Genomic DNA, 22,362 nt, shown 5'->3' on the forward strand with positions numbered 1-22,362 from the left:
ATAACTGACATGATCCATGATAACATGATATATTTAGTGATATTTGTAAATTGTCTTTCTAAATGTTTCGTTAGCATGTTGCTAATGTACTGTTAAATGTGGTTAAAGTTACCATCGTTTCTTACTGTATTCACGGAGACAAGAGCCGTCGCTATTTTCATTTTTTAAACACTTGCAGTCTGTATAATGCATAAACACAACTTCATTCTTTATAAATCTCTCCAACAGTGTAGCATTAGCCGTTAGCCACGGAGCATAGCCTCAAATTCATTCAGAATCAATGTAAACATCCAAATAAACACTGTACTTACGCGATTAGACATGCCGCATGACGAACACTTTGTAAAGATCCATTTTGAGGGTTATATTAGCTGTGTGAACTTTGTTTATGCTGTTCAAGGCAAGCGCGAGCTCCGTGGGCGGGAGCGTGAGCATTTAAAGGGGCCGCAACCTATATATCGGTGCATAGTTAATGATGGCCCAAAATAGGCAGTTAAAAAAAATTTATTTTAAAAAAATCTATGTGGTATTTTGAGCTGAAACTTCACAGACACATTCAGGGGACACCTTAGACTTATATTACATCTTGTAAAAAAACGTTCGATGGCACCCTCAAGTATTCCAAAAATATATAGTGCCTTGCACACCTGAATCAATTGTATGTGCGTTGGATGAAATTACAATATAACTAGAAAAATATAAATCCCGCACTACAAAAATATTTTAATGAGCAACATTTCAGTCAGTCGACCTTCAAGTGTAAGCACATTTAAGAACACACTTTTTCCTATGCGACTTAGTGATACATTTTTACTTAATGTGATGTTATAAAAATGTGCCTATTGGGCATATTTGATATTTTTGTTATATACATTTATTTGTCTTGATGTTGTGTGAAGTTATGTGGTGATTATTATTACTAACAAGTGCTAAAATGACTAAAACTAAAACTGAAATAAAAATAAAGCTAAATAGACATGTTAAAAAGAATAAAAAACACATAACAAAAGTACAAAAAACCTAAAATGACAGCTAAAAATATACAAAATATGAGTAGATACTATATTAATATATAAACAATAGTAAAATAACACTGCTTTCTTTTCCCATGTAAATCTTCCTCCATTTCCTTTTCACCCTGTGTTGAAAACCCTGCAACACCTTTAATGTTCCAGGTCAAAAATGGCCGGTCTTTTAAAAATTGCCTTTAAATCACTCGTTATGCTATATTATCACCAAGTATTGGATTACATTTTTTTGTCAACTTGTTTTCTTTCAATTATGACAGGTTTTGTATTTATATGTGCCACTGATTGTTCGTAGGCCTCATTGATCTGTACTTATGCACATCAGTTTTTGAGTGAAAAAAAGCATTATTTGTGGATAATTTTGTTAATATTGGATGGAAATGGAAATAATGAAATTATTATGGAAATAATTTGCACTGTTTATCACACTAGTGTGCTTATAACCAGGAAGTTTTTTTTTTTAATGCTTTTATTTTGTACAAAATGGAAGAAAGTCACACTTGTGGTGTTCCTGGTCAAAAATGACCGGCCTACAAAAAATAGCTTATAAATCTTCTGTTATGCTATATTATCAACAAATATTGGATTCAATATTTTTGTCAACTTGTGTTCTTTCACTTAGGAAAGGCTCTGTATTTATTTTTGAAACTGATTGATCGTAGGCCTCATTGATCTGAGGATAGAAACATTTCAAGACAGAACTTCCTGGTTATTAAACCACACTAGTGTGATAAATTGTACAGAATATTTTTACATTTTATTCAATATTGACAAAATTACCCACAAATAATGCTTTTTTTGGTGCATAAGCTCAGATAAAGAAGGCCTATGATCAATCAGATCCAAAAATAAATCTTGTGCTAATTAAAAAAAAAAAAAAAAAAAAAAAAGTTCACAAAAAGATTAAATCCAATAATTGGTGATAATATAAAGTAATGAGAGATTTATAAGCAATTTTTTTGTAGGCTGGTCATTTTTGACCGGGAACACCACAAGTGTAACAAGGTGGGAGAAAAAAAAATCACAAAAAAAAGTACAAAAATTCTCAACTTTTTTTTGAGGAAGTAGTTATACCCTGGGTGCATAAAGTCAGTAAGTTTAGTCCAATGCGATAACGTTAACTAGCATTTCGGGGGTGAAAAAAATCCTCTCCAGGTCAAAATGACCTGAACAGAACCTGAGGGTTAATGTACCATTTGTTCTCCTGAACTGGCATATAGCGGCTTCCTATACATGACTGTTTTGATCTTACAGACCAGAAGAAAGCAGATGGATTACCAAAACTCTTCAGTATTCTCCAAGACCTACATGATGCACATGCCGCAGTGGAAGAAGAGGAAAGACTGAAGAATAAAAACGTTTTCTTGGAATTACAAACGTAAACAAAAAGACATTTTTTGTTTGCATTTCATAATTCACAATGTTATTCAATCAGTGAGCTCATAAGCGCAGGATTCAGAACCTGCTATTATTTGACACATAGACAAAGAACTGTAAGTTTGATTAGTGCATGTATTCTTGAACTTTTGAACCGATTTTTGGTGCATCGATGGATATTTAGAGGGATGTGATCACAATCCCTTTATTAAGGATAGTCGTGGTGTGTATTTGGTATTAAGGTAAGCTGAAGTGCAGCGTAGTTTTAATACTGCAATGATTCCAGTAGGTTGGTAACTCAAAAACGGTGTCTTGTTGGCATTTCTGCAGGTTTTACATGCATTCAGACATGCTTTATGTGTTTTTGATTTTCCATTTGAATGGTATTAATCACCATTCTTCTTTTATTTAATGTGCTTTTGACTTTAAAAAGTTCTGTGGATATGCATGTCAACTCTTCCTTTGTACAATTTTTACATTAAATCAGTTTTATTCAAATGTTTATATAGATTTTAAAGATGTTTTCTTTTCATTTATTTTTTAATTCTGTAGTGGAGAATTAGTTTATTCTTGGACCTAAATCCCACAACGCTGCCATTTCTGCTGTCTCAATGCCTTGTCCGCATCACGTGTCATGTTTTGGATGTATTGTTGTTAAGTCTTTTTATGATATCTACCCTAATCAAGTATGCATTGTGCATTTCACAAAAAATTTATTTCTGTAACACGTTTTAAACGTGGAACATAATTTTTTTCCTATGATAGTATTTCTCCACTAGGTGGCAATAAAGTGTTACTTATTCAAAAGCTGAATATAGCAGTGCTTGTCAATAGAAGTTTAAACCAGTTTTAGAAGATTGTCATGGACTTCTCTATTGGATGGTGTTTAAAATTCCTCTGCAGCCATATTTAATACTGGCTACATTTTAGTGCACTACACAAATCTCTAGCAATCACAATGCATTAATGTAACTAAGAATTTCAGACTTTTTTGCCATTTCATTGTTTAACAACTATGTAGTTTAACATTGCAATTACATTCACAATGTTAAACTCGACAACTCTGTAATCATTCACCAGTATGATTTTCTTTCTTGCACAGAAAACAATATTAAATTTAATTAAATTTAATTAGTTAATAAATTTAAGTCTGTTCCATGGAAGAAAGTGTAGTTTATGGCTTTGGATACTCTGTGCTTTGGAAATAGTCTTTTTTATGGTATATGAAAAATTTATTAATATATTGACTGAGCAGATGACCATGTCAGGTGACAGTATTTGGGGCAATATAAATTATGAATTGAGTATATTATTTACTGAAACATTTGGACCACTTTATTATTATTATTTTGTATGTATTAATTCAGTTGTGCATTAATTTATTCATCATTACTCATTCTTGTTATTAGTTTGAGACTGATGTTTTGAGAATTTTGCATTTACAGCTTATAAAGAGTCAGTTAAAGTGGTGCCTTATGTTTACAAGAAAGAATGTGCTTCCTGTTTTCCCTTCAGTAGTCATTTGAAACATAACCCGCTCTCTCTGTTATTTTCTCTTCCTCTCTCAGTCTGTTTTCCTCTCCCTGTGTTTTCTTTTGATGGAAACACATTATTGTGTTTCACCCTCTTCTGTACTATTAAAGACAGGCACTATTATTTCACATGCCAAAGAGGAGGTGCTGATTGGAGGGTTTTTTTTTTTTTTTTTTGTAGTACAGCTGAGCTCTATGTTCTGTTGTGTATTAGGGATGAGACAAATATGGTTATTTTGAAATGGGAATATAGCATGCTGGATCCTTATCTGATTCAATAAGGTGACCTTTTCCTCACTTATCTTAAAGCTATTTAAGCATGTTTTATTTTCCTCATGATCAAAAACATGTTTGTGGAAGTGTGTTCATGCAGCAATCAATAAAAAAAAGACCTGAAAATGAAAACATCTCTCCTTTTTCTGTGTTTTCCATTCTTTTCTCTTTTTTTCGAGTTGCTATGGATAAAAGCATCTGCTAAATGCATAGATGTAAATGCATCCTCTTTTAACACTGAGGAATAACATTGGGACTCGTTTGAAAACCTTAAAGTCTTTTAAAAGTAAAAAGCTGTTTTTATCATGTTAATGTTAAAGGGATAGTTCACCCAAAAATGAAAATTCTGTCATCATTTACTCACCCTCAAGTTGTTCCAAACCTGTATGAATTTCTTTCTGAACACAAAAAAAGAGATATTTTGAAGAATATGGTTAGCCAAACAGTTGACTTCCCCATTGACTTCCATAGTATGGGGGAAAATAATATGGAAGTCAATGGAGTCCAACTGTTTGGTTTCCAACATTTTTCAAAATATCTTCTTTTGTGTTCAGCAGAAGAAAGAAATTCATACAGGTAAATTTTATTTTGGGTGAACTATTTCTTGAATGTAAATGGTTTTTATCACACAAATAGCCTACTTTAACTGTAGGCTAATTAGACTTTTTTTTCATTTCAGGGTTGCAAAAACTTACAAAAACTAACTAATTGTTAAATAAAAGAGCACATTTAATTTTTAATTTGATCTTAAAAAAAAAAAAAAAAAAAAAATATATATATATATATATATATATATATATATATATATATATATATATATATATATATATATAATAATACTAATAATATATATATATATATATATATATATATATATATATATATATATATATACACACTACCGCTCAAAAGTTTGGGATCGGTACGATTTTTTATGTTTTTAAAAGAAGTTTTGTCAGCTCACCAAGGCTTAATTTATTTAATTAAAAATACAGTAAAAAGTAATATTGTGAAAAATTATTACAATTTAAAATAACTGTTTTCTATTTGAATATATTTTACAAAGTAATTTATTCTTGTGTTGGCAAAGCTGAATTTTCAGCATCATTACTCCAGTCTTCAGTGTCACATGATCCTTCAGAAATCATTCTAATATGATGATTAGTTCCCCAAGAAATATTTGTTATTATTATCAATGTTGAAAACAGTTGTGTACTTTTTTTCAGGATTCCTTGATGAATAGAAAGTTCAAAAGAACAGCATTTATCTGAAATACAAAGATTTTGTAACATCTTACACTACCGTTCAAAAGTTTGGGGTCAATAAGTATTTCTTTTTTTTTTTTTTTTTTTTAAGAAATTAAAGAAATTAACACTTTTATTCAGCAAGGATGCATTAAATCAATCAAAAGTGACAGTAAAGACAATTATAATGTTACAAAAGATTAGATTTCAAATAAACACTATTGTTTTGAACTTTCTATTCATCAAAGAATCCAGAAAAAAAATATTGTAAATATTTTGTACAATTGTAAACAATAAATGTTTCTTGAGCAGCAAATTGACATATTAGAATGATTTCTGAAGGATCATGTGACACTGAAGACTGGAACACAAGAATAAATTACATTTTAAAATATTGTCAAATAGAAAACAGTCATTTTAAATTGTAATAATATTTCACAATATTACTGTTTTTACTGTATTTTTAATTAAGTAAATGCACCCTTGGTGAGCAGACAAAACTTAAAAACATTAAAAATCTTACCGTTCCCAAACTTTTGAGCGGTAGTGTGTGTATATATATATATATATATATATATATATATATATATATATATATATATATATATATATATCATTTTTTTTTTTAAATCTCAATATTATGTATCTGTGTTGTGGGCAATTTTGCTCTTTATTCATGACCGGAAATACATAAATTCCACAGCAGCTGGACTTTTTTTTTTTCTTTCTTTTTTTTCCACTGAGTTTCCGGAATTTGTTGCAACCAAGATTAAGCCTATAAAACATGGCGACAACTTAAATAAAATGTACATTAAACAACACTAAATCATTTACATATCTGATATTTGCTCGTTGTAATAAAATTTATTAAATTGTATTAAATGTACCTATTTATATATTTGAACAGCCCAGGGCTGCGTTTCCCAAAAGCATAATCCTAAATAGACCGTAGATCCATTGCCACCCATTAGTCTCTACGAGCTGAGCTCACGATGCTTTTGAGAAACACAGGTTCGTATCTGCGTTGATGAAACTGTCATGCTGTCAAGTCGTAAACGTATTTATTATTTATTCGCCTAAAATAACTTTTCGCTCATCAGTCGAATCCGAAAAGACCGGTTTTGTTCAACCAATTCACTGAAAAGATTCGACTCAATAGAACGATTCACGAATCGGACATCTCTAAACGGCCCCCCTGCCCGAAGGCTTTTACCCCTCCTGCTTAATGACCCTCATCTATTCAAGAACCATTTGCTCACCACTGACACACTTTCAGGACATTTATGTAAAAGAGCTTTCCTAAAATGTGCCGGTGTCTGTGAACCTCGCATCCTGTCCCACTCTCACCGCCAGCTTTAGCTCAGCATCCATATTTTTCGCATCCGTGTGGGAGAGAGAGAGCGAGCGAAGGGAGTGGCAGACGCTGACAAATCTCATGCCGGGAAGCCGACTGAGCCATCCCTGCACACATCATCTGAAGTTCGCCGGCGCCGACTTCTTTTTAATTCACAGGATTTGGACTTCATAAGGTAATAGTGCAGTTTGTGAGAGCGGATCGCGTTTGTGTCGCTTGACAGGGGCGTGTGAAGACGGTCGCGAGCACGCCGCAGTGAAGAGCCAAAACAATAGAGCAGCACAGTCTACGGCGCAGAAATGAGCCCGCACACTAAACTTCCGCCTCTTTTAGGATACATTATACGGTTTATGGTGCATTAATGTCTCTTTTGAAGTGGAATTCACGTACTGAGTTTTTAACGGAGCTAATTTGGGGTTTGGAAGGTAGCTGTGGTGACAGCATATCGAAACTGCCGACCTCAGTGGATAATGGGTTTCATTTCACAGATATGCTAGAATGACCTTGCTATATTACCGATTTATCACTTAGGATATGTTGCATTAGCGAAAACAGGGCATTTACAGTGTGTCGGTGTCGATTACATCGTTACAGCTTCATTCAAACAATAAAATGCGATTTTTGTGCCCTTCTTTGCCCTGAAGCATATTATTGATGCTGTGGCTCAGCCTGTTAATGAACTGACATGGGCCATGCAAGGCCATTCATTTAGCAAATTGCATCCAGTCAATAGAATTTGTGTATTGACCTAAATGCTCATGATGGTTGTCTTCAGTCCCACAGGTAGAATGGAGAGGGATATCCGTCATCCTCACATTTAGTGCCTCGATTAAGAAACCCTTAATAAGCTGCGAAACTTGAAGTTTCTCCAGTGGACATAATGAACATGCTGAAGTCCAGTGGCTTGAAGATCCCTGGCAGGGGTCCTAAACACTCCAGTCCAGTGGGACGAACAACTGCTGGCCCATCAACCAGTCCTGCGGCTCAAAAAGACAGTAAGTCAGCTTCTTTTGTGCCTCGCTTGCCACCAGACCCTCTACAAGCAATGATATCTCATCATATTACCCATCACTAGGACCAGACAGAATCTGCAGTCATTTCTGCACCAGTATTATTTATTTACTATTATAGTATTTATTAATATTTTGAATTAGCTTTTATTTGTATATTTGATTTTTTTTTTACTATTTCTATTTAGCTTTAATTTATTTTATTTGATTTGTTTTAATGTTATTAATTAGTTGCCAAGGCCACATTTCTAATGTTTAAAGGGGACCTGTAATGTCCCTTTTACAAGATGTAATATAAGTCTCTGGTGTCCCCAGAATGTGTCTGTGAAGTTTCAGCTCAAAATACCCCACAGATCATTTATTATAGCTTGTCAAATTTGCCCGTATTTTGCTGTGAGCAAAAATGTTTTTGTGTGTGTTCCTTTAAATGCAAATGAGCTGCTGCTCCCGGCCCAATTTCCAAAAGATGGCGGAGCTTTAACAGCTCACGTTTCGGTTGCTCAACAACAACAAAGCTGGAGAATCTCACGCAGCCAAAATGAGGATTGTCAGTAATGGTGTTCAGACTTACATTATTCAAACCGGAGTCAGACACTGATGGAGAGACTCGGGAAGAAGTTACAACTTTTAGAATGAAACTGGACGTTTCTGAATGGTTGGTGGTTAAATTTATGCAGTTGCTGTGGAGTTGATTCAACTCAATGACTAGCGTGTGCCGTCATGTTAATCTTTTGTGCAGATCCAGCATTTTTCCTGGCGTAAAATGACTGCATGTCAACAACACTCTACTACAACAACTCTTCCTATTCTCTAAAGCAGCCCAACGTGCCCTCGCCCTCTTTGTTGCGAGTTCTCGGGGGCAGGGTTAGTGCTGTCATTAACCTGGGAAGAAGCTTGTTGTTGTCCCTACCAGCCGTTTGTTGTAGTCCTTAGCCTAAACAGTTGTTGTTACTATTAAAATAGTATTTATTTTTTAGACATGATACCATGGTAATACCATGTTTATGTGTAATACTATATGAGTATGGGTATCATTCACTGCAATGGTAGATATCAAAACCATTGTTTTATCAACTGATACCATCACTGACTGTAGTACCACCACAAGTACCATAAGTGGATTTGCAGTGTGATTGAAATGTAGATTTTATTTCCCTGAAATAGAACCAGAGAAGCTCTAGTGCATTTTTGTTACTGTCTACACTACCATTCAAAAGTTTGGGGACAGTACGTTTTTTTAAAAAATACCTTTATTCAGCAATGAGACATTAAAGGGATAGTTCACCCAAAAATGTAAATTATTCCATGATTTACTCACCCTCAAGCCATCCTAGGTGTTTGACTATCTTCTTTTAGCATTAACTTCCGCAATGTAGTACACAATGTCATCACATTCTACACTACGCCATGATGTACTATGCGTTATAGCATAGAACATAGCGTAGTACATCATGGCGTAGAGTAGAATGTCATGACATTGTGTACTACACCGCGCAAGTTAACGCTTTTTGGACATACGTCGAATGTGTATGGCTGTTGCGCTGGAAGCTCGTTATTTTACTTTATAAAGTTTTAAATAAGGATATTTGTCTTACACAAATGCATTGAGTTGCTTCAGAAGGCCTGAATTAAGATTAACCAGATTAACCCCCTGGAGTCGTATGGATTCATTTTTTATGGATGGATGCATTTTTTGTCTTCAAAATCTTGGCAGCCATTCACAACCATTATATAACCTAAGGATATTTTTTAATATAACTCTGATTGTGTTTGTTTGAAAGAAGATAGTCATATACAGGTGCTGGTCATATAATTAGAATATCATCGAAAAGTTGATTTGTTTCACTAATTCCATTCAAAAAGTTTTTTTATTCATTACACACAGACTGATATATTTCAAATGTTTATTTCTTTTAATTTTGATGATTATAACTGACAACTAAGGAAAATCCCAAATTCAGTATCTCAGAAAATTAGAATATTACTTAAGACCAATACAAAGAAAGGATTTTTAGAAATCTTGGCCAACTGAAAAGTATGAACATGAAAAGTATGAGCATGTACAGCACTCAATACTTAGTTGGGGCTCCTTTTGCCTGAATTACTGCAGCAATGCGTCGTGGCATGGAGTCGATCAGTCTGTGGCACTGCTCAGGTGTTATGAGAGCCCAGGTTGCTCTGATAGTGGCCTTCAGCTCTTCTGCATTGCTGGGTCTGGCATGTCGCATCTTCCTCTTCACAGTACCCCATAGATTTTCTATGGGGTTAAGGTCAGGCGAGTTTGCTGGCCAATTAAGAACAGGGATACAATGGTCCTTAAACCAGGTACTGGAAGCTTTGCCACTGTGCAGGTGCCAAGTCCAATTAAATCTGCATCTCCATAAAGTTGGTCAGCAGCAGGAAGCATGAAGTGCTCTAAAACTTCTTGGTATACGGCTGCGTTGACCTTGGACCTCAGGAAACACAGTGGACCAACACCAGCAGATGACATGGCACCCCAAACCATCACTGACTGTGGAAACTTTACACTGGACCTCAAGCAATGTGGATTGTGTGCCTCTCCTCTCTTCCTCCAGACTCTGGGACCCTGATTTCCAAAGGAAATGCAAAATTTACTTTCATCAGAGAACATAACTTTGGACCACTCAGCAGCAGTCCAGTCCTTTTTGTCTTTAGCCCATGCGAGACGCTTCTGATGCTGTCTGTTGTTCAAGAGTGGCTTGACACAAGGAATGCCACAGCTTAAACCCATGTCTTGCATACGTCTGTGCGTAGTGGTTCTTGAAGCACTGACTCCAGCTGCAGTCCACTCTTTGTGAATCTCCCCCACATTTTTGAATGGGTTGTTTCACAATCTTCTCCAGGGTGCGGTTATCCCTATTGCTTGTACACTTTTTTCTACCACATCTTTTCCTTCCCTTCGCCTCTCTATTAATGTGCTTGGACACAGAGCTCTGTGAACAGCCAGCCTCTTTTGCAATGACCTTTTGTGTCTTGCCCTCCTTGTGCAAGGTGTCAATGGTCGTCTTTTGGACAACTGTCAAGTCAGCAGTCTTCCCCATGATTGTGTAGCCTACAGAACTAGACTGAGAGACCATTTAAAGGGTCCTTTGCAGGTGTTTTGAGTTAATTAGCTGATTAGAGTGTGGCACCAGGTGTCTTCAATATTGAACCTTTTCATAATATTCTAATTTTCTGAGATACTGAATTTGGGATTTTCCTTATTTGTAAGTTATAATCATCAAAATTAAAAGAAATAAACATTTGAAATATATCAGTCTGTGTGTAATGAATGAATATAATATACAAGTTTCACTTTTTGAATGGAATTAGTGAAACAGATCAACTTTTTGATGATATTCTAATTATATGACAAGCACCTGTACACCTAAGATGGCTTGAGTGTGAGTAAATCATGGGATAATTTTCATTTTTAGGTGAACTATCAATTTAAATTGATCAAAAGTGACAGTAAGGATGTTTGTTACCAAAAAATTCAAATAAATGCTGTTTTTTAAAACTTGCTATTCATCAAAGAAGCCTAAAAATGGCCTATTTTGGTTTTCACAAACATAAGCAGCAATTTGCAAAACTTTGCAGTCTCAGGAATAAAATACATTTTAAAATGTATCAAAATAGAAAACGCCTCTTTTAAATTGTAATATATTTCACAATGTTACTATTTTGACAGTATTTTTGATCAAATAAATGCAGCTGGGTGAGCATAAGACTTTTTTCAAAACTAGAGATGCACCGATATATCGGCCACCGATATGTATTGGTTGTTTTTTGATCAATTTAAAACCATCGGCATATCGACTATTGCATGAAAAAGGCCGATATAACAAACCGATGCTTAATAAATTAACTGCGTGAAGGCATAATGTCTGTTGCATAATCCAACATTTTGTCTCTAGGTAAAATACTTGCTTTGTACAAAATACAGCAGGGCTCGACAATAAGGACTGCCCATGGCCAGCGTGAAGGATGCTCGGGACAATTGACGGATCTGTCACTGTCCCTGTCAGGCCAGTGCTACATCTTCATGAAAGTTTGTCCTTTGTTGGCCTGTTGAATGTTAAATGGACATTCGGAAATTATTTTATGATGCAGCAATAAACTAACTATTATACCATAATGCATGCATTTTTGAACCTTTCTAATTTAAAACAAGACTAAAACACATTCAAACAAGACAAAAGTTCAAATAAGAGAGCAAGTGATAAAAATTGCTTTTGAAATCTGCCAATAGTTGTTTTTTAAAATCGGTATCAGCCAAAAAAAATAAAAATAAAAAATCCAATCAGTGCATCCTTATTCAAAACCATTAAAAAATATTTACCTCAAACTTTTGAGCAGTAGTGTAGCACAATTTGATCACTCTTCAACTATATGTGAGTTTTATACAAAACAAGACCGTTTGAGAAGATCAATGGGTGCAGATCACTTTAATCCTTGACAGTTTGATCTGAGTTGTGGTTTATTGTGATTAATGTGGTTAATTATCTTTCGAGTCAGATGACAAGTGCTGACACTGGTGACACAGACATTGGTTACATAAATCACAGTGAGCTAATCCCTGCCTCGGTGACGTGGCCGACCTCGCATCCAGCCACAACGAGACCAGACCACGTTATTTACATTAGTTTGTGTGTCACCCAGAAGGGTGTCATGGTTCAAGCAGACTGTGGAATGCTTTGTTCGTAAAACACACACACATACAGGAAGTGCAGTGAAAATCAGGAGTTGTGCTGCTGCTCAAATATAGAAGTCATCACACATGCGATTCCTAAAGGCAATTTTAAAAAGCCTTTTTACACAAAACTCATTTATTGAGAAAGTCGCTAAGTGTTTATATACCAGCATTTTGATTTTCTTCATTCTGTACTAACAGCATGTGTTGTACGTTTAACAAAAGCAGCTCAAGATATTTATAAAAAATGTTTTTTTTTTTTTTTGAATTCATACCACGGTAATAATGTGTTGTCATTGTGTCCTGTGGTCTAATACTACCTGTCTGTGATTTGAGTGAAATGCACTAGCATTGATCGTAGTTCTCTGGCTGCTCTCAGAGACCAAACAAGAAGACTGTGTGCTTGTGACAAAATGTGACTTCAGGAATGCACTTCAAAGTATTTCCGCAAATTCTTTTTTAGCGAGGTTTCATAAAAACACTTTCATGCAGAAATATTTGACCATCTATATTGCTTTGTATGAGCTCTATGTGTGTATAACTTGAATCCATTATCACTTACCTTGACTTCTATGATTGCAAAAGATGGATATTATTTCAGTATTGTGGTTGACATGAATGGAAAGGTCCTTAGTAACATGCACTTTCATTGTCATAAATGAGGAGCAGCTGCTAAAGAGCAAAAAGTCCCATCAATCACAGTTGCAGAACAGATTATTAAACACGAGTGTTTAATATTTCAGCATAAAACTACAGAGCTTAAAAAAAATCTGAATGTGAAACTATTTAATTGTGCTGCACACATCTTGAATAATAGTTTAGTAAATATTTATAAAAAAAAATTAGGCTATACCCTAATTTAATTAAGGACATTTTTCTGAAGTAAGCAGATGACATGTTTTTTCTATTCAATAGTCTTTTTGAATTAAGCTGAAATTTTGAGGTCATATCGAATTAAACATTGATAAAATTCACTTTTAGAAGATGTTCACAGTTAAAGGGATAGTTCACCTAAAAATGAAAATTATCCCATGATTTACCCTTGATATATTTAAAAATACCCTTGATCTTCCAAGCTTTATAATGGTAGTGAATGCGGGGTGCAATTTTGAAGCCCAAAAAAAATGCATCCATACATCATAAAAATAATCCATACGGCTCCAGGGGGTTAATAAGGTTAACTTGGATGCGAAGTGATAGGTTTTTATAAGAAAAATATCCATATTTAAAACTTTATAAACTAAAATAACTAGCTTTCGGCAGACGGCTGTAGACATACTGCACAAGATGACTTGCGCCACAAGAGTACTAACCCCTGAAGCAATGTATGATGCAGGATGTAGGAGTATCATAAGCTTAGACGCCTTTCGTGGTTATAACAAACAAGGCTGTGCAACAAACTTAAGCTCCTCTTTTCTTATATCGAAATCCTCTGACATTTCTATTTAAAATTTCTCGTTTCAGACTTCTAATCCGTGACCGGTGTTTTGTTTTGCTCTATCCTCTAAGCTTACGCATTCATCTTTACGTCATGCGTCGGGTCAGGGTTACTCTTTCGCTGTAAATCAATGCGTACAGCTGTCTGCCAGAAGCTAGTTATTATAGTTAATATGGATATTTTTCTTACAAAAACCCATCGCTTCTCTTCAGAAGGCCTTTATTAACCCCCTGGATTATTTTTATGATGGATGGATGCAATTTTTTGGGCTTCAAAATCACACCGCAATTCACTACCATTATAAAGGTGGGAAGAGCCAGGATGTTTTTAAATATATCTCTGATTGTGTTTGTCTGAAAGAAGAAAGTCATATACACCTAGGATGGCTTGAGGGTGAGTAAATCATGGGATAATTTTCATTTATGGGTGAACTTATCCTTTAACATGTATAGTTTTTCTCTTCCTGGAAACAGACTAAAATATTGACGACTCATTTTGCACTACAAAGATTTTTGTTCAGTCAGATGCCTTCTAGTGTGAGAATGTCCTTTCCATCTGTGACCAACATCAAGTAGCAAATCAATAGTTGATGGCTGTGATGTAACTAAAACCTATTGGCTGTTCTTCATCCAAACTTCCAGTTTCAATAGGAACATAGAAAAGAAAACTAGTCTCTTTAAATAATTTTTGTGGCATTTTTAGGCTAATTGTTTGAAATTAAAGTCTTTTAACTGATAATAACATTTCCTGCATTTTGGATTAAGAGTTTTGCAGCGTTTTACAATCAGAAACAGTTTATCGTTATTTTGACTGTCATAGCAAATAAGTCACACCAATATTCTCAAACTGAGACAATTTATTACAAAAATGGTATCCAGAAATATAAATCCATTTGCCAATATACAACATTAACAAATAAATACAAACAAATCATCTCACACCACATTTTGATGTTTAGTTTGAGCACTAATTTTGTAAACTATACTAATGCATGAACCGATTAACAATATAAACATCCTTTAAATGGTTGAGTTTTTTTTTTTTTTTTTTAAATCTATGATTGACTCTCTGCTCATGTAAAATGGCATGTCAGCCGCCCACAGACTGTGGCTGTGTACACTCCCTAAACTAGAGTTTTCCCTGAAGATTTCTTACATATGCAGTCCAGGCACAGGAAATTAGTAGCATATTGATTCAGACACAGACACAAAATGTCTCGTCGGTAGCTTTCAAAGTGTTTTTAGGCCAAAGATTTTTGTATGAAGTCTTTATGAATGCTTTGGGTTTTGCTTTAAAAATGGAGCCACATAGTTCTTTATTCTATTTTCTCAGTCTAGTTTCTCAACCTCAGACGGTGCACCACTGAATCATTTACACACTGTTTGATGGATCACATAGACTGAAATGTCTAGAACTGGTAAAACTGCAAGTTCCAATCTGACTGGCTGGCTACAATTGAAATGAGCAAATCAGGGGCTAACAGATCTTCATCAGTTCACCAGAAAAAGGCCAGTTTGGACAAAATGATCTGATTTAGTCTGATCTCATATACTACTATATCATCCAGAGCGATTTCATCATTTGAGTGGGAGTTGAGGCTTGTATGCACTTGTAAATGGACATTTCCATTGCGGTCAGGCAACTGAGGGATGAAACTGATAAAACAAGAAGAACAGTCATTGCAGTTCATCATTCAGTTTGACCTCTTCCATGAGATTTTTCATTTGACATCAGTGTTCATATTGACAAATCGGTGCATCAATATGTTTTAAACATTATGTAAAAAGATAGAATAATGATTGGTCATTTTGCATGTCAGTCAGATGGCACCTTAGTGTTACCATTCCAAGTAGAATAGCCAAAAAATGTTTTTTACCTAGTTTTATGAACACTCCCCCCATCTACTGTATCATTGGTCGATCAAACAGATAGTCCCGCCCTAAAGTCAAACCATTGCTTGGGCCAATGATGCTGTGTTTGGCTGGATGCTTAAGTAAGCAGAGCAGTGTTATGCTTTTTTGGGGGAATTAACGTATAAATTACATTTAAATTACTCCTAATTAAATTTGTACCTGCATATCAAACTGGGATAAGAAAAAAGGCCTATAAAAAGTTACATATTACACATATTATGAATCCAAGTTTTTTTTTGTTATCAGGAGATGCTGTTCCATTTTGAACTGAGAAAAAGAGGGAGTGTTTGAGGTGAAGGAGTGATCAGGACACCACAGAGAGCTTCTGAGAAAGAACTTTGTGTGTGTGTGTGTGTGTGTGTGTGTGTGTGTGTGTGTGTGTGTGTGTGTGTGTGTGTGTGTGTGTGTGCGTGCAGGGGGCGGTTAAAGGCTGAGCTGGGGTCATTGTGTTAGCTTGTGCTGCTGAATGGTGGGATTGAGATGGTGGGAGGAGGAGTGGAAGCACAATAGTGAAGTGAGGCTTGTGTTCTTCTCTTCTTCCTGCATCACTCCTTTTTCTTTTTTCCCCCCCTGGCTGATCTACTGTTACCGTAGCAACGCAGCCACATGGGCAAGCAATGCACCAGAGCTTCTGCTCAAGCCCCGCAATGGGCCGGGACTTCCTGAATGGGCCTAGTTTTCTCTAACATAGCGTAGTGCTCGTGTGCTCCTATTTTGAGTCCCGGCACATGCACAGACACACTCCTTCCGCTTATGTTGCACTGCACTGCGCTGAGTGTGCTTCACTGCTGCTCTAATGTGTAATGGACATTTTGGATTGTGATGGGTCATCAGCTTGTGAAACAATGGACCAGCATGTGCAAAAAAAAAAACTGAGTGTAATACTTTCTAAGTTTAAATACAGCTCTGGAAAAAATTAAGAGACCACAGCAAAATTAGCAATTTCTCTGGATTTACTATTTATATGTATGTGTTTGAGTAAAATGAACATTTTTGTTTTAATCTATGAACTACTGATAACATTTCTTTCAAATTTCATTTAGAGCATTTAATTGCATAAAATGACAAGTGGTCAAAATAACAAAAATGATGCCATGCTTTCAGACCTTGAATAATGTAAGGAAAACAAGTTTATATTCATTTTATACAACAGTTCATTCGGTTCTCGTTTGGCTGAGAGGTCTTTCCAGCCACGTGATTACTCTACCAGTATCACCACGGATAGGGCTGTGTGATATATCGCATGCGATTGTCACGCGCATTTCTTCAGTAAAGCCGGTTCCCTGACAAGCTACGCAACATCGCGTTCATTATCGAAGGCGATTCATCTACGATATGAACGCGATATTGCGTAGCTTGTCAGTGATCTACGGTTCTGTCTATTAAATGGCGCTCCATTTGAAAGCAGGTGATGCCGATTTCGCGGTAATCAGGGAACCGGCTTTACTGACGAAATGCGTGTGACAATCGCATGCGATATATTGCCCAGCCCTAACCACGGAACAATTTCACCTTTTGCGCTTTCAGCATTCTGACAGTAATGTATCATGGCGGAAGACCAAACCCACCATATTTTTACAGATACTATTGTTATTGTGTCACAGAATGTAGATTTAAGAGTTTTTTTTTTTTTTTTTTTTGGCAAGAATGTAGTTTAGACCCTTAAATATGCAATTTATATGTAAACATAGCACCCATTTGAAAATTTGTTTAGATGCTTCAGCAGCCGTTCAGCGCTCATGTACTCGCAGACAACAGCTTCATCTTGGCCAGTCCTTTGGGAATTTGCCGCTGGCTCTTATAGATAGTGTTTAAACATGAGGTATAATTCGCTTTGGGAATATCAAAAGGGCAATCTTTGGTCTTATTAATCTATTACTTGTTTCAGAGCTAATAGATTTGGCTAAAGGGCTATATTAAGTTCCATAACTTTATATTTACATTGAATTGAACTTAAATCCTGTACTAACTAGAGCACTGCTTTTGTACTTTGACTGGACTGAACTGAACTGTTTGCTTGTTTATTTCCTATTGTACAAATTCTTATACTGTTATAATGGCTATTATTGTTTAATATATATAATATTTTATCTGAATAATATGCTGTATTTGGTATTGAGAAAGGGTCCATTAGTGATTGTGATTTCGACTTAAGTAAAAGTTACATTAATACGCCATTAAATGTCACAATGTCACAGTGGACATTCAAAATGATTTTGCCATTTAGAATATCATCTAGATACAGGTAATGCACTCGCATTTGAATATTTTTTAATAATTTTGGCAATAAAAGAACTGGTAAATAAGATCCCTGTCCTTGTATTCATCCAATTTCACTCTTATATGCTGATGTATATATTATAAACCTGACAGGTGATTTTTATAAAATGTAGTTTGAATACTTTCTTCTCAGTTTTTAAAAAGTTAAGGCAATTATCAAAGTTAGATAAAATGATAAAATTAAATAATTTTTATTCCAATTTTTGCATAATTTGTTACATTTTTAATTTAGCAGTTTATTCACACCTAATATTAAAATGTGTAATATATTTTATATATTTTGTATACACTATAACAGTAATATTGATCACATAAAAACATAATAAATGTTATAATAAAAATTACTCTGAAATTGTTTTGATTTATGTCATGTTGTTCTAAACTTCTAATTGCTGTATATGTTGAACAGATTCATTTAAGCAAGTTTTATTCACATAGAGACATTGATCAGCACAAATAGAGCACATCAATTATGGTAAACGGAAGCTCAAATATGCTTGTTTGACCCACGAGAACCAATGAAGTTTGTTCTTGTGCATTAAGCAAGTAAAGTTGAGCCTCCGCTGATCACTAGTTTTTGTATGCTAGCCAGTTTTCTGCCAAAAAAGAAGATTTGTTTATATATTTCCATTTACAGCTGACGTTTACACATCTGCCTCTGTGTGGTAAACTACTGACCTCAATAATATTTGAATAACGTCCAAAATTCTCGACGTAGACAGTCTGTCAGCTCTTTGGAGGCAAACCACCCCAGTATTTTTATTCGCCATTTCTAAACTACAGCAAATTAAATAAGGATGTTTTTTAACTGATAAGGAGCTCAAAATTGTATTCATATCGGAGATCTTTAAACCACCATGTTTAAAAGTCAAAGAGCATGTTGGAGCAATTAAGACAAAAGCGGTCATTATCCCCTCCCCCCAGCACCAATACCACCCCACACACATACACTGAGGTATAAAAGACTGACTGAACACATGATAAATGAGCCGTGGCTCACACATCAACACTGTATCATTCAAGCGGTATCGGGTAAGTGGCATGTGTCAAAAGCGGCACATGTGCAAGGCACCCAGGTTCATAAACTATTTCACTGCAAATCCCACTGACCCAGATTCGTTCATAAATTAGAGCGTTGCTCAGCCTTGCATGAAGTCTGCAGTGACATCCAGACATGAGCGAAATGATGAAAGTACTTATTTGATGCTAAGCTGCGTAACTAGTGTTGACAACATATGCCGTGAAATACTGAGAACACTGTAAATTCTCAAAATGGACAATATCCCTCATGTTACTTTTATGTATTTATCATGGACTTATCAATCTCCAGTTTCCAGTCAATAAAATCAACTTACACTGTTCCAAATAAATATCCTTGTTTCTTCTAAAAATGCAACATTACAGAAGTAAATGCGTTGCGAAATGTGAATCATTTTAACATTAAAATATAAGATTTTCACTGAATATTGTATGGCAGGCTTTGAAATACAGGGTTTGGTACAGTGATGGTATCATCAGATGTTAGTATAGCATGGTACTTTTATTGTACCACAATATTTTACTTTTATTGTACCACAACACTAATTGTTATTCATATACACTACTGTTTAAAAGTTCAACTTTTAAAGGGTTAGTTCACCTAAAAATTAAATTTCTGTCATTAGGTACTCACCCTCATGTTGTACCAAACCCGCAAGACCTTTGTTCATCTTCGGGACACAAATTAATACGATATTTTTTGATGAAATCCGAGAGGTTTTTTATCCACCGTAGTCATAGAAACGTTGAACCACTGTAGTCATGTTGGCTGTTTTAACAATGTCTTTACTACTTTTCTGGACCTTGAATGTAATAATTTCCTTGTTTTCTATGAGATATATATATAAAAAAACCTCTCGGATTTTATTCTAAATATCTTAATTTGTTAATTTAACTCAACTTTTTAAAAGATATTAATCATTTTGTTCAGCAAGGATGCATTAATCAAAAGTGACAAAGACATTCATAATGTTACAAAAATAGTATTAAAATAAATGCTCTTCTTTTGAACTTTGAAATAAAAGACTCCTGAAAGAATGTAAAACTGTGAATTAAACTTTTCAACATTGAAGAATATGAATAAATGTTTCTTGAGCAGTAAATCAGCATATTAGAATGATTTCTGAAGGATCATGTGACACTGAAGATTGGAGTAATGCTGCTAAAAAATTCAGATTTGCATCACAGATAAATTCAATAAATTACATTTTAAAATATATTCAAATAGAAAATGGTTTATTTTAACTTGTAATCAAATTTCACAATATAACTGTTTTACTGTATTTTTGATCAAGTAAATGCAGCCTTGGTGAGAATAAGAGACTTCTTTTTAAAAACATAAAAAAAAAAAAAAAAATCTTACCAACCCCAAACTTTTGAGCTGTAGTGTACATCAGTTTTTGAAGAATATCACACTATTTACACTATGGCTGACCAAGGAATGCTTTCTGGTTAAGCTAGTTAAAATGTCTGGTAGGGACACACCAACATCCTGTGATGTTGACCAGACCATCCCTAATTTTGTCAAATCAAGCAAAAATCATGTTTAGCCTAATGCTTTTTACAGTGGAAGCCTATGGGGCAAGCAATTTCACAAGAATAAACATTAAAATAAATACTGTTATGGTAATGTATCAAATAAACTGGAGATACAGAAACATGATACACAAGGATACAATAAGTGTACTGTTTATATGGCACTCCAACTCCACCCACAGTAATTACCTTGGCATCGCATAATTTGAAGATCATACACCAACCAGCAGTCCAGCCACTAAAAGGATGGTTTAGACAGCTTTACATCTCAAATAAGACCCATTTTATTGTATGGCAGAAAGAATAGAAATACTTTAAAAAGTCTGAGCAACACAGAATCCCCTTAGACCTCCATTGTAAGTCCATTATTGAAACAAATTTGTTTAACAAATAAAATGAACAAACTCTGAGGCAGTTCTTTGGTAACTTTCTTTTGTGACACTGATTATGTTGATTGAAGCTGGAATATTTCTTCTATTGATTATTTATTTATTTTTTTTTCTGCTGTTTATCCACAGGTTGCCCCTACAAGCAGATGGCTCCCACCCCCAGCAGCAACGCCTCAGACAAGTCCAGCTCCAAAGCCTCCGAGGTTGGTGACGAGGTGGCTGGGGACTTTGTGGTCGGTGAACGTGTCTGGGTGAACGGAGTCAAGCCAGGAGTCATCGCCTATCTTGGAGAGACCCAGTTTTCCCCGGGACAGTGGGCTGGAGTGGTGCTGAATGACCTGGTTGGAAAAAATGACGGCTCTGTCAATGGAGTGCGTTACTTCGAGTGCCAGCCTTTGCAGGGCATCTTCACCAGGCCTTCCAAGCTCATGCGGCAGCCCGTCGGGGATGGGGGTGACGAGCAGCAGCAGAATACACAGCTGCAGGGTGGCGCGGGAGCATCTGGTCAGCGTGTAGTCATGCCGCTCAGAGAAGGCATGCTCAACAGCTCCGTCAAAACCGGCAACGAGTCAGGATCCAACATGTCTGATAGTGGATCTGTGAAGAAAGGTGGAGAGAAGGACCTTAAGGTTGGCGATCGAGTGCTGGTGAGTGTTGAAGTTTTTCAGTGAGTATAATCAAAGACTTTATATAAACTAAGACATATCACTCATTTCTATGAATAGGAGAAAGTGCAATTCACAGAATGGTGGAATAAAGGTGTGGCCACATTTATCATTACTTGGCGACAATTGACCCTTCGCTAAGCCACGCCCGAAAACCGCCACAGGCCAATCGTGGTTTAGCAACCGTAACTAGGCATGGGAGATCTGTCAAGCGAGGGAAACATGCTGAACCGTTGTGCGTATGGATTGTGTAAATCTGATACCAGGTATCCTAAAAGTTTGGATGGGATTGTGGAATTTTTTCCCTTCCCAAAACCTAAAACCCAAGGGGTGCCGGTGTTCTGACAACTTGTGCTACCCTGTCAGATTTTGCTAATTCCTCCCATTGAAACAGTGGGTAGCAAAATCTGACAGCGAAAAATGCTAACATTACCTATCAGATTGTGCTTCCAGTGTGATATTAACGTGGTTTATGGCTTTATTAACATCTACACCTACCCCAACCCTAAACCAACCCTTATAATAATGCAAGTACAGTAGTGGTAGCACAATATGATATAGCATTAATCGTTAGAACAAGTATAAATCGACA

General features: G+C 35.5%; 2 protein-coding genes across 4 annotated transcripts in view; both read left to right on the plus strand.

The window, feature by feature from the left end:
- rasa4 (RAS p21 protein activator 4) overlaps positions 1–4,342 on the plus strand; it is a 47,034-nt gene extending 42,692 nt beyond the window's left edge. Inside the window, exon 21 of the mRNA XM_048189565.1 lies at positions 2,283–4,342. Within this exon, the coding sequence (XP_048045522.1) occupies positions 2,283–2,410 (128 nt within the window). The 3' untranslated portion in view covers positions 2,411–4,342. The remainder of the gene's footprint in view (positions 1–2,282) is intronic.
- A 2,252-nt stretch (positions 4,343–6,594) lies between these two features.
- Positions 6,595–22,362, plus strand: part of clip2 (CAP-GLY domain containing linker protein 2) — a 54,845-nt gene continuing 39,077 nt past the window's right edge. The window contains exons 1-3 of one of the 3 annotated variants that reach the window (XM_048189566.1): positions 6,595–6,983; positions 7,584–7,803; positions 21,235–21,752. In XM_048189566.1, coding sequence (XP_048045523.1) covers positions 7,689–7,803; positions 21,235–21,752 — 633 coding nt within the window. In that variant the 5' untranslated portion in view covers positions 6,595–6,983; positions 7,584–7,688. The remainder of the gene's footprint in view (positions 6,984–7,583; positions 7,804–21,234; positions 21,753–22,362) is intronic. The other 2 variants (XM_048189567.1, XM_048189568.1) reach the window with 2 other exon arrangements.

This window comes from Megalobrama amblycephala, linkage group LG4 (assembly GCF_018812025.1).
Source record: "Megalobrama amblycephala isolate DHTTF-2021 linkage group LG4, ASM1881202v1, whole genome shotgun sequence".
Lineage (NCBI taxonomy): Eukaryota > Metazoa > Chordata > Actinopteri > Cypriniformes > Xenocyprididae > Megalobrama > Megalobrama amblycephala.